This window comes from Cervus elaphus, chromosome 27 (genome assembly GCF_910594005.1).
Source record: "Cervus elaphus chromosome 27, mCerEla1.1, whole genome shotgun sequence".
NCBI lineage: Eukaryota > Metazoa > Chordata > Mammalia > Artiodactyla > Cervidae > Cervus > Cervus elaphus.
The window spans coordinates 56,956,963-56,969,681 of record NC_057841.1 but is presented as its reverse complement, the minus strand read 5'-3'; the positions used below and the strand labels follow the sequence as shown (position 1 = coordinate 56,969,681).

Sequence of the window (12,719 nt, the reverse complement as noted above, 5' to 3'; positions counted from 1 at the left end):
AAGTGATGTCTTTGCTTTTTAATATGCTGTCTAGGTTTGTCATAGCTTTCTTCCAAGGAGCAAGCATCTTTTAATGCCTGTAGTCACCATCTGTAGTGATATTGGAGCCCAAGAAAATAAAGTCTATCACTGTTACCATTTTTCTCCGTCTGTTTACCACAAAGTGATGGGACTGGATGCCATGATCTTAGTTTTTTGAATGTTGAGTTTTAAACCAGCTTTTTACTCTCCTCTTTCACTGTCATTAAGAGGCTCTTTAGTTCCTCTTCACTTTCTGCCTTTAGGGTGGTGTCATCTGTATGTGCTTATATTACTACTCCTCACCTTGTGATGTGCCCTTTTTTCTTCTCCGAATACCTAGATTTATGCTTCTTTCTCTGTCCTAATATCGGAGATAGTACTTTCTTGATTTCTGTGGTCTTTGTTCTATTTTTCTCAGTCACCAGAGATATGGAAAAGATGACTTATATCCTATTTGATGACCGAAAACATTCCAGAAGAGTTCAGATATCCTTGAAAATATCTATTCATTAATGGATAGTCCTGGTCATAGAGACAAGGTGAGGATCTGTGAGCTTATCCTCGAATGAGAGACAGAAAATGAAGGTGAAATTGGTCTTTTTCTATCATCTCCCAACTTTGAATGTGGAAATCACAAGCTAGCTCAAATTTCAGCCCATTTTCAATAAATAGCAGATGATTTACTTTCAAATTTCTTCTTCTTCCACCTCTTACTTAGAGTTATTAGCGTGAAATCTCAAACAAATAGCACTTATTACTGTACTAGAATTTCTTCTTGGTTAAAACTTTTATTTCACCATCATCATTTTGCACTTCTCTGAAGAACACATGATCGAAACTGTATGTGTCCTGCAAGCAAGGAAAGTTTTGGTTTACAAATAAAAGATTTTGGTACTGTACTAATATGTTGGAATTTCCATTAGGCATTTATTTTTCTTCACTCCTGTATTTATTTCTTTCCCTATCATGCTCTAGAACTTTGACTCAAATGGTTTGATTTTTATCCCAGTCAAGTTCACTGCATAGGGGAAGCATGTTGAAGACGTGCTCAAAAGCACAGAAAATGTGGTTTTTAAAATGGAAACTAATTATACCCTTTTAGAAAAAATTTCTTGAACCAAAACAATGTTATCAACCAGGAGGAAAGATGGTTTTGAAGGAGTAACCCAACAGGTTGTATCAGGTTCTGTGTGTATAATGTCATTTATCCATCGCAAAGCAGTTTTCCTTCTTAACACCATCAATTAGCCTATCTTGTAGATGAAGGGGTTTATTTTGCAAAAGGAGAAACAAATTAGGCCTCTGGTAAATGGGTCCTGATGAATTTTCTCACTGATAGGGGAACTATTATGATATCTAGTAATCACTGTGATTTCAGTATTTATTAGAAAACTTCTTGCTGCAGTGACTTTTAAAAATCTGATTCTGATTGAGAATCATTTGCGTATACTGTACGCAGTTAGTGCCCTTTCGCTTGAAAGTAATGATGGTTCCTTAAATTTTTCATCTGTAGCTTTTACCCAGTTTCATAGTAAACAAAGCAATAGTTTGAGAAAAAAGAGGAAAGCTTTCCTTGGATTATTTTGGGTATAATTTGGCCAAATTAGTATGTCTTGCTGAAGGTAAACATTTTAGTAACATGATTGCCTTTATCACTTTCTAGTATGTTATAAGAGAATGTGTAATTACAAAGCTTAAAATCCAAATACAACGGTAGCAACTGTCAAGTCACTGGTGTTGATTCTTTAAATCCCCTTTACAGTTTCAACCTTGACAGCGATCCCACAGCTAATCACTACTATGTCACAGATACACGTACAAAATCACTCTGAAGAATGTAGTTTGTGGTTAAGCTTTGGAAGGAGCTGTTGTAGAAGATTTAGGTTTGGAATGACTTGGCAGAATTTTTTTTAAAAATAGGATAGAGTCCCTGCAGTCTGGCATGGGTTAGGAACGGTCTCTGTACCACAGAGTGAAATAGTCCTGGGAGTCTGGAATTTTACTATGAAGGAAGTTCTGTTGTCTTCTATTGTTTGTAACCTAAACCCTTGCTCTAGTGATTCTCACTGGGGGGTGATTTTGCCCCACAGGAAACATTTGGTAATGTCTGGAGATATTTTGGGGTGTTAGAACCTGGGGGACAGGGGGATGCCTGTAGGTGGTACTGGAATAATCTGGTGTATCGAGGCCAGGGATTCAGGAAACATACTACAATTCATAAGAAAAGCACCCCCCACACACACACCAATCCCTGCCAGGCAAAGAATGCTCTGGCATGAAAGACCAACAGTGCCAAGATTGTGGAATGCTGCTGCTGCTGCTAAGTCGCTTCAGTCATTTCTGACTCTGTGCGACCCCATAGACGGCAGCCCACCAGGCTCCCCCGTCCCTAGGATTCTCCAGGCAAGAACACTGGAGTGGGTTGCCAGTTCCTTCTCCAATGTATGCATGCATGCTAAGTCGCTTCAGTCATGTCCGACTCTGTGTGACCCTATGGACAGCAGCTCACCAGGCTCCCCCGTCCCTGGGATTCTCCAGGCAAGAACACTGGAGTGGGTTGCCATTTCCTTCTCCAATGCGTGAAAGTGAAAAGTGAAAGTGAAGTCACGCAGTTGTTTCCGACTCTTAGTGACCCCATGGACTGCAGCGCACCAGGCTGCTCCGTCCTCGGGATTTTCCAGGCAGGAGTGCTGGAGTGGGGTGCCATTGCCTTCTCCATGTGAAACGCTACCCTAGCACAAAATGTGACTTTATTCTTAGTATGTGCTAACAGTGATCATATTTTCTAATCTTTGAATGATCAACTCATCGTTTAATAAAAAAAAACATCACTCACGGAAACATTTTCAACACTTTACTCTGTCAATAGACTCCACATACACTATAATTGGGTATCAAGTAAAAATAAATAAATAGTGGACGTGTAAAACCTTAACACCTGGGGCTTTCCAGATGGTGCTAGTGGTAGAGAATCTGCCTGCCAGTGCAGGAGATGCAAGAGACTTGGGTTCGATCCCTGTGTTGGGAAGATTCCCTGGAGGAGGAAATGTTGCCCCACTCCAGTGTTCTTGCCTGGGAAATCCCAGGGACAGAGGTGCCTGGCGGCATGGGGTCGCGAAAGAGTCAGACATGGCCGAGCACACACAGAACTGTCATACTTCCGTTTGCCTTTGCCTTTGTGGCAGGCAGGGCAGATATTGTTAATAGCTGGAGTAAGAAAGACTCATGGGACCTCTTATAGTTGATCCCTAAATACTCTAAAAGAGACATTATTCACATATCACTAATAATCTCTGTGGTGTATTTATTACGTCTTTGAGTGACAGTAGTTGTCAAGATCCTTTGCCTTGTAAAATAATCTAGTTATAAATCTCATTAACTTATTTCAGCATCTAATTTTCTGTGAGTCTCTAAAAATAACTAATTTACGTGAATTGCATTGGTTTCCCCACTAAAGTCAATGGCAAAGAACTTTCCTTTTTAGTCTCTGAATTTAGGAGTAACCCTTTGTGAAATCCTGACATTTGACAAAGGGTTACTCCGTTTTATACCAAGGTAAAAGGGTCTAAAAATTCCTACTGATACGATAATCTTTTTCCTGTCTCATCCTCTCATTATTATAGTTATTTAAATATTTTTCAAAATTCTTTTCCTCTGTTTTGATTTTTGAAAACTTGGGGCTGGTTTACCCAGTTTCTCTATTCTTCAGAAATTCAGCATGGTCTAGGACTGGGTAAAAATGAAATCAAACAATCTTTTTTCCATTTCTTTCTCTTTTTCCATAGTTTGTTTCTTTTTTCCACATTATTATAGTCTTTAGTTCTTGAGCAAAAATAGCTCTTCTAAGTTTGGTCTTCCATGGCTTATCCAGTTTTTTAGGTCAGTTGTACTGTGTAATGGGCTCACTCTATTATCCTTTGGAGAAAATTTCATGGACTAGTTGAGGTTTTCTGGAAGTGCCAAGTAGAAATGAGTTTAACAGGTGGCCTAAGGAATTTTTGGTCAAGCAAAGAGATCCAAGAAATTTATAAGTTTGAAAGACATTCTTGGGAACTTGGAAATGTTTTAAGGCATCATCCCAACTATCTCACTGAAGCTGACCTTTTTGTTGGATTGTTTGGGGTGTGCAGAGGTAATATTTTCAAAGGCATCAGCCATGTCACTGGCAGACCTGACTCCAGAATACAGATTTATTTTCTGGACTCTTTAGTTGCCTCTCAAATAAGTAGTATTTCAGTCCACTGTTTATTAAAGACTAGCTGGTCCCTGATGGCTCAATTGGTAAAGCGTTTGCCCGCAATGCAGGAGACCCAGGTTTGATCCCTGAGTCAGGAAGATCTCCTGGAGAAGGAACTGGCAACCCACTCCAGTATGCTTGCCTGGGAAATCCCGTGGACAGAGAAGCCTGCTGGGCTACAGTCCACGGGGGTCGCAAAATTTGGACATGACTTAGTGACTAAACCACCACCACCAACTGGTAACCAGTTGTTCTTTGAGCTGTTCACAGGATGAGTATGTTCAGTACTCAGCCACAAGTTGTGAGAGGCACAGAGGCAGAAACGCCCCTCTTGAAGCGTTTCAGTTTAGGTGGAAATGCTCTTGAAAGAGGAAGCCTGGAAAAGCAGCATTTCAGGGAAGATCCCCTGGAGGAGGGAATGGCCACCCACTCCAGTATTCTTGCGTGGGAAATCTCAGAGGAGCCTGGTGAGCTCCAAGTCTATGGGGTTGCAAAAGAGTCCCCACATGACAGCAACTGAAGAAGATGACGGCAGCAGCTGAGTGTTGAATGGCGCAACGCAGAATGTAAATACGTCAGGGAGGAGAGATTCTGAAAGGGCTGGAAGCTGGAAGGGGTCCTCAGGGGAGAGGCTGAACCCAAGATGGGCCTCACCAAATAAATAGGGGATCCTGTGATACAGGGGGTCCATGTCCCATGACTAGATGTCTGGGCTTTAAGTTCCCCCGACTTTCAGCATCGTATCCAAACTCTAATTTCAACAGACTCTCCAGTAGTGCCGTAATAAAGATGCATAGCCCATTAATACATGACATACAAGGAAAAAGTATATTTCAACTTAAATATTTTTCCTTTACACGTCCGTCACATAGTCAAATACCTGTGAGCTTTACTTTTTAAGCTACTTTATCTTGCAAAAGAAAATAGCTCCATTTTGTGAATAACTATGTTTTCTGTAAATAACCATGTTCCTCTTACTGGTCTGCTCCTTGGACAGGAGGCAGGTGGTTGGGGAGCAACTCATTTGTCCCCTTACAGGCACGTGTGAGATGCCAGATAGCAGCTAGCATGAGAGTCATACCCAGAGCTAAGCCTGAACGCGTTCTGTGAGAGGATATTCTTTCTCGTGGTCGACTCTATGGTGAATTGCTGAGGGAGAGAACCTATAAGCAAGGACAAAAAATAAGTTATTCTCAGTTCATTTGTTCCAGTGTAATTCAGCATAGTCTTTGACATAAGACTTTATACATATTGATACTGTAGAGAGATATTCAATCGTTAAACTGCTTTTTAAGTTTTTCATTTACCATTTTATTGTTGCTGGAGTTCAGGAGGATGATCCAGTTGGTCGGGAAGAAGATTTGAGACTGGTTATTCTTGGCCAGTTAGTTTTCAGAAGATCAGGATAAAGTGTACTGTGAACCCTGCGGGTCATGCTGGTGTTTTATTCATTACATTATGGGCTCTTTCTTACCTGATCAATAGGCTATACAGAAGAAGAACAGTAGTGATGGTCTTTTATTGTTGCTAAAGTCCCAGACCTGCTTTTAAGGAATCATTTTCGTATTTAGAGGTGGTGACCATTTCTCAAGATTTAGCATTGACATTATATTCCTCTAGTTTTGATGCAAACCCAAGCCAACTATGTCTTTGTATTTTATTACTTGAAAAATGAAAGTTGTCAGATCTAAGCAAGATGTATTCTTGGATATTTTGAAATTCCGAGGGCTGTCTCCATTGTAAAATGAAGAGTTCTGAAAGAAGTATTGGAAAACTGAGCCACTAAATATTTTGTGATTGAATATGGCCTCCTTTTTCTGCTTCTTGCCACAGGGCTATCCATCACACTCCTCAGCAGACATCAATTCTAGTCTTCCTCCGATGTCCACTTTCCACCGTAGTGGTACCAACCATTACAGCACCTCATCGTGTACACCTCCCGCCAACGGGACAGACAGTATAATGGGTGAGTCATGGAAACGCCGATTCTGTTGCTGACAACCAGTGTCAGGGTTTAATCATCAAGGACTTCTTCTTCTCCCCCCAACCCTGTCACTGAACAGTAATCGAGCCGTGAATGTTTATCACATGAACAAATGAGCCAAACAGAAATCATCATTATCTTGCCTGTAATCTCGTTTTGTCCCAAGACACTGCTATTTGGCTGCCTGTCTCCACCGTGAGTGATTAGATTGAGCCAGGTTTGAATAGACCAGCGCAGGCTTCTCACACTCTCAAACAGCTAATTAAGTGACCTCTTCTAAGAGGAGCCTTTGAAAGTTAGTAAAATAGAAGGCGTAATAGCTCTTAATAGGAGTTACTGACCATTCTCAAATTCCAGTCACCATGCTAAGCTTTTAACCATCATACACCACTGTCTTCTGCAAACTAGTTCATGTGATGTTCAGGCATAGTTATTAAGAACTAGATAGTTTTACCTTCTGGAGGATGTGGCATTGTGGAATCCTCCAGACGGGAAGAAGTTTTGGGAGAGGAGATGGCTGGGCATCAGTGAGCCAGAATTTACTTGCTGCTTTTTCTCAGCAAAATTACTAATGAGTCAAGACCCAAGCAGAGTGTCCTGTCAAATAAACGGAGCCATCATCTCTAAGTTTCTGTGATGTTCCTTGTGGTCCTCTCCCCAGCATGGACGGTTACCCTGCCAACACTCTTCTCTTGAGGGAAGAGCTGGGTAGGCTGCCCGTGCGGGGAGGCAGCCACCACCTTCTGATTCTGCCTTCGACAACCTTGTCCTTCAGATGAGAGGCACAGTCTGATGCTGCAGAGTCTTCTCAAAACCTCAGACTTCCTCTGCTCACCACGTACTCTGGTTCCAACTCAAACCCACAACTAACTCAGCCTTATGATCCCTCCCTGTGGGTCCAGTTTAGTGATGAGGACACTAACTGTACATTTATTTTTTATTTTGGGGGTCTTCCCAGTGGCTCATGCTGAAGAATCTGCCTGCCAATGCAAGAGACACAGGAGACACAGTTTTGATCCCTGGGTCGGGAACATCCCTTGGAGGAGGAAATGGCAACCCACTCCAGTATTCTTGCCTGGAAAATTCCACAGACAGAGGAGCCTGGCAGGCTACAGTCCGTGGAGTCGCAAAGAATCAGCCACGACTGAGCATGTGCTGAGACTGGAATGTGTATTTATTTATTTATTTTGGCTGAGCCACACAGCATGTGGGGTCTTAGTTCCCTGATCAGAGATTGATCCTGGCCCTCTGCATTGGAAGCGTGGAGTCTTAACCACAGGACTGCCAGGGAAGTCCCTAACTGTACATTTTAAAGATAAGAATGTGTGACAGAAGAGTAGTTCCTTTAGCTCTTTGCAGTTGTTTAAAAATGTTCTTTAGATAGTCTCTGGAACTTGGGGAAGTGGTATGAATCACTTATGAGGGGGAGAGTTTTTGATGAAAGAGAAGAGATGTGTTTTGAAATGTTGCAAATGTAATTCTGCCTAAATAATATAGTCCCTGCTTACTCAATAATATACTTCACACTTGAGATGAGCCATCTAGCAGCCCTTCCTTTCACTGCCATGTCTCACTGAGAGGCAAATTTAGGAAGTAGTTTCCATTTTTGTGACTTTTCATAACAAAGCCTCTACCGGTGCATTGTGTCAGTTTGACCTTGGAGAGCTATGGACAGAGGTCATGTGGGGAAGTTTTGCTAACTATCAATGCAGTTTTGGCAGACCCAAAAAACAAGAAGAAAGAAAGAAGTGCAGAACTGAAAGAGTGAGAAAAGCATATTTCACTTCAGTGTGGTTTGACAAATGGAAAGCCCCTTTCTGCAGTCATGAGGTCTTAGTTATAAAGAAGGATGACCGGTCATTCATCCTTTTACAAGGCAGATTTCCTGTCTACTTGTGGTTTGAGTAATTTTCTTTTTTAGGAAGGTAGAAAGGTAGAGCAAAAGCTTGAGTTGAGGAAAGCACACTTAGGCACTGTTTGAAAAAGGAGTTGTGTTGAGTGATTTGCCAAACAGTTCCTGCAAGAGTCACCAGGACTTGGGAAGAAAGAGATACTATGAGATGGTGTGATCATCCTCCATGACCAGTGGTCAGCAGGGCCGCGAGTCTCAGCTGGAATGCAATTCGCCTTACTGAAGCTGATTGGCTCATCACTGGCTTGTGGATGAACAAGAATGTCTACCCTCCTTTTTTATTTGGTCTGGGCAGGTAGAGCAATAATTGGTGACTTCTACATACTAATACACAGGGCCCAGCTAACGTTAAGATGGACTTACTATACAGACCAGAGGGCCCTGTTTAAGTGGAGGGAGGGTCTAGACAATAAGAAAGGAGCTATACTTTTCAATGAGAGAAGTGTGAGATTTCTGGAACCCAGAGAAAGCTTTTTAGGAACAACTTTAATGCATAAATTACTCCACCATCATGAGTGTACTTGTCAAAATCTACTAGCAACTTGTGAGAAAGCTTTACAGTCATTTCGGGACATAAGTAGACATGGTAATTCAGCTTTTTGGATGAATAGATCTTTATTAATTTGCATACATACTTGTTACTTTAGGATTACTTTAAGGGAGAACATTCTAGAATGTTCATCCTTAAAATAATACATCCTCCAATTCCTTAAGTTAAAATACAGAGGAGAATTTAAGTATAATAATTTAAGTATAATAATAAGCCTTCATATTTGCATGGGGTCCAAGTCACCCTTGTTTCTTTGCACTTTTTTTTTTCTTTGCACTTTAATTCTCCTAGGTTTTGGTTTGATTTTTCGGAGTGTGGTAGAAGGCAGGGACGGCAGCATGTCTGTGGAACAAGAAGAGAAGATTTCTCTTCTGATGTTAGTGATGCTTCCCTAACAAACAGTATGGATTAATAGGATACATCTGTAGACACTTGAAAATATTTGGCATCTACTCACTCACTCTGAAATACAGGAAATAAAGAAATATTACATTGCCTGTATCTCAAAGAACAAACAGAGCTAATTAAATAATTGGTAAATAGGGAACACACAGCCTGACACATGTTTGAGATTACACACATGATTCTGTAGAAAATGACTGTAAGCAATGCTAATGCCGTAAGAATGGGCTTCAAGCGCTGACACATGGACGTCACATTCTTCAAGTTTTCTTGGTGGAAAGTGGCACGGCAATGCAGGCTTTTCATAAATGGCGTCGGTGTCTTAGGAGGAGAAAGATCACGGCTCCATGTTACGCTGTGTCTTCCTGGCAGTCAGGGAGTGTCCCCAGCCAACCATAGAAGAGCACAGTGCTTGTGGAGTGAGATGTAAAATCTGGAACCATCGGCGTGTGCCCTGTTCGGAAACATGTTCCCTTGCCTCTGGATCTGTCCCCTACATCTCAAGAGATGGAATATGCTCACGGAGGTTTGGGACGGCTTGTGTTTGACTTGGAGGGATGGTCATTGTTTCTTGTTTTGTTTTCTTTTGCCCTTTTATGCCCAGTATCATTTTTTGACCAAAAGCTGAGGAAGGGCAAAACTGACTCTGAATGTGTTAATGACAGGGTTTTTTGGGTGTTTTTTTTTTTTAAATAACACATTCATCCGTGGATTTTTTAAAGAATTGTACAGTAAGATATTTTACTTGCAGCATGTAGTACCCTGCTTTTCTGCCAACGCTAGAGTGCATTAGGCACGTCTGACTTAGAAGGGTAGATTAAGCACTCTGGAATGATACAAATATAATGCATGTGACGCACCGCGGATTCTTAGTCGTTTAACTGATGGGGTGGCCAGTTAAGGATAGAAGCTGAGTCTGAGGGCTTCAAGAGTGACCACCGTCAGAGCCTCTCAGCTTGCTTCCTGAAACTTTCTCAGTGTAACATTGTCTGGGTGTGCTTTAGAGACACTGCAGTTCAGAGCTTCTGCCTGTGAGCAGGCGTCCAGAGGAGGAAACGGAAGAAGTTACTAGGTACCAACTCTAGGGGGAGAAATGTCTATAGAGAATGGAGGCACACACATAGTACATGTAGCATCTTAGGGAAAAATCAGAACCAGCTTTCTGACCAACCCAGTAGGGACCAACTGTCTCCATAGTTCCTTCCTACTTGCAAAATCCAATAGCCTTTTCTCTTCAAAAGGATTGAGAGACCCACCTAGCATCACACAGTCCTCTACGACTCCCCACAAAGGAGAAAGCTCCAGTTCCCCAAGGGGAGATCCCATTGGTGTACATTCCAGGGGTGTGACCACTTGTGGTTCGGAGCAACACACCCTCTTTTCTCAGCGGGAATTGGGCATACAGCTAGCGTAGTGCTTATAATAACTGTTATTGTTTTGTTAGTCTTGAACCGGCCTGTCTAATGCGTGGTATTCACCATCTTTAAACCTCAAACCAAACAGTGTTAAAGGAACAGCCTACAAAGATTGATTGACTACAACATATGCTAAAGATTACCCTAGAATATCTATCTGGTTCATGAATTAATCTGGCTTCCAACTTTCACTTCTAATGACATGTTTGTATGACATGATGGGTTTTAGTGTGTGGCTTTTCTAGTAGAAACATTATGTCCGTTTTCCCTTGAGGACCCGGTTTCACAGTAATTTTATTATGAGAATAGTCACATAAGATTCACTTTGTCTTTTACAAGAATCTTGAGCCTTCAAATACAGTTGGGTGATGAACAGGCACAGAGCATAAGAGCAATAGGAATTTTACCCAGCAGCGTCATGGCATCTTAGTTACAAAGACCACCAACGGAGAACAATAAACCAGTTTGATTTAAGTCTTCTCATCCATTTCCTGCACGTGGTGGATGGGGCCCAGCTTCCCCCTTGAATTCCTAGGAATCCGTCCTGCTAAAAGTTCAGTGTTTGGTAGCCTGTACTTAAGTTGTTCTTCTAATATTGTAGGTCGTAGGAGAGCTGGGAATTCTCCTTCTTTTATCTTTGTTGAGAAGCTCATGACATTGTTATGCTGTTTCTACTAGTTGAATAACATGAGGGTCGCTTGGACACAGTTCAGAAAAATCTAAATTTTAAAACCGTCATCTTCTTTCAAGCAGAGACACTATGAATTACACTTTTTCATCTTTTTGTAGCTCTAACCCTTGGCTCAGTGATAAAGAATCTGCCTACCAATGCAGGAGACGCAGGAGTTTGATCCCTGATCCCTGAATCAGGAAGATCCCCTGGAGGAGGAAATGGCAATCCACTCCAGTGTCCTTGCCTGAAAAATCCCATGGACAGAGGAGCCTCGTGGCTGCAAAGAGCCAGACACGACTGAGCAGCTGAGCACACACCTCCTGTTATAGCTTCAGGATGACCCAGCCTGGGGTTCTGGGTGTACAATAAGGGGATAACACATCTTCCAAATCTTCCAGATTTTTCAGTAGTCAGTCCCCAGGTACCACTTATCCTGATCAGGGTGTGTTCTAACAGGAATTGCCATTTTCTCCAAAGTGGAGATTGAGACTGAGGGTGGTCCCGCTTGTAGCTGGAAAGACTAAACCCTGCTCTCTGCCCCATCTTCTAGCCAGCAGTAGCACCTGTGTCCAAGCCGTCTGAACAATGCTTGGGCGGTTGGCAGTGTCGGATCCTCCTACCAAATTACAGTTCCTCTTAATACTCCTCACCTTCAATCATATTCATGTTACAGCTCTACTTAGAGACTTGATTTTTTTTTCTCTTTAGCTAGGGAAATTGCTAAGAGCTAAAATCACATAAGAGATCCATCCAGTTTTTTATCAAACAGGGACAGTAGTTCTTCTCTTTATTTCTGTTCTGTAGGCATTTTGTTTATTTCTCATAATACCTTGACAAACACTCAGGCTTAGAATAGTGATCAAGTCCTATTACATGAACGATAGAAAAATAGATTTGATGTGCACACATTTAATGAGAAGTGTGATTTGCTAAATGTGACTCATTCCTCAATATAGAAGAAATTTTGCTATTTGAGTATTAAGTATATATTTACTTTCTGATTACATATGCCCCTTGACCTATCAGGCACATAACTAAAAAGAGAGTCTTTAGGAGGAGGATCCGTGTAGCTTAACATGTTTCAGGGCTCTTGAAAATGTGTCTTCTCCAGTGTTTCCTGGAACAGAACAAAAGGCATTCCAAGTGTAAGGGCAAACTGGTCCCAATAAACTGCTTTGAAATTTGAACCCTGGGGTTGATTCTCCAGCTGTTGCAGGTAGAATGGCTCTATATTAAAAAAAAAATAAAATAAAAGTCTGTTCTTATCAGTGACTTCCATGAGTAGCCTTTGTAGTTTTCTGAAACATTTTCATGACAATATGAGGTAAGGAGTTAAATTCTGTCTTTTTATTATACCCCCAAGTTCTCATGCCTCCTTGTGTAAAACAAGGACTAATAGAAAGTTCAGTTAGAAAAGTGTGTAGCATGAAAAGATCATAAAGAGTTTATCTTGTCTCTTCTAAAGTATGATCTTTATGTCATAATAATTTATGTTTTGATTTAGGCGTATTCTTTTTTTTTTTAC

The 12,719-nt window shown here is 41.4% G+C and overlaps 1 protein-coding gene across 27 annotated transcripts in view; it reads left to right on the top strand.

Moving 5' to 3' along the window:
- Positions 1-12,719, top strand: part of TCF4 (transcription factor 4) — a 377,984-nt gene that overhangs the window by 322,239 nt on the left and 43,026 nt on the right. For all 27 annotated transcript variants that reach the window (XM_043888697.1, XM_043888713.1, XM_043888712.1 and 24 more), the window contains one exon: positions 6,092-6,224. In XM_043888697.1, coding sequence (XP_043744632.1) covers positions 6,092-6,224 — 133 coding nt within the window. The remainder of the gene's footprint in view (positions 1-6,091; positions 6,225-12,719) is intronic.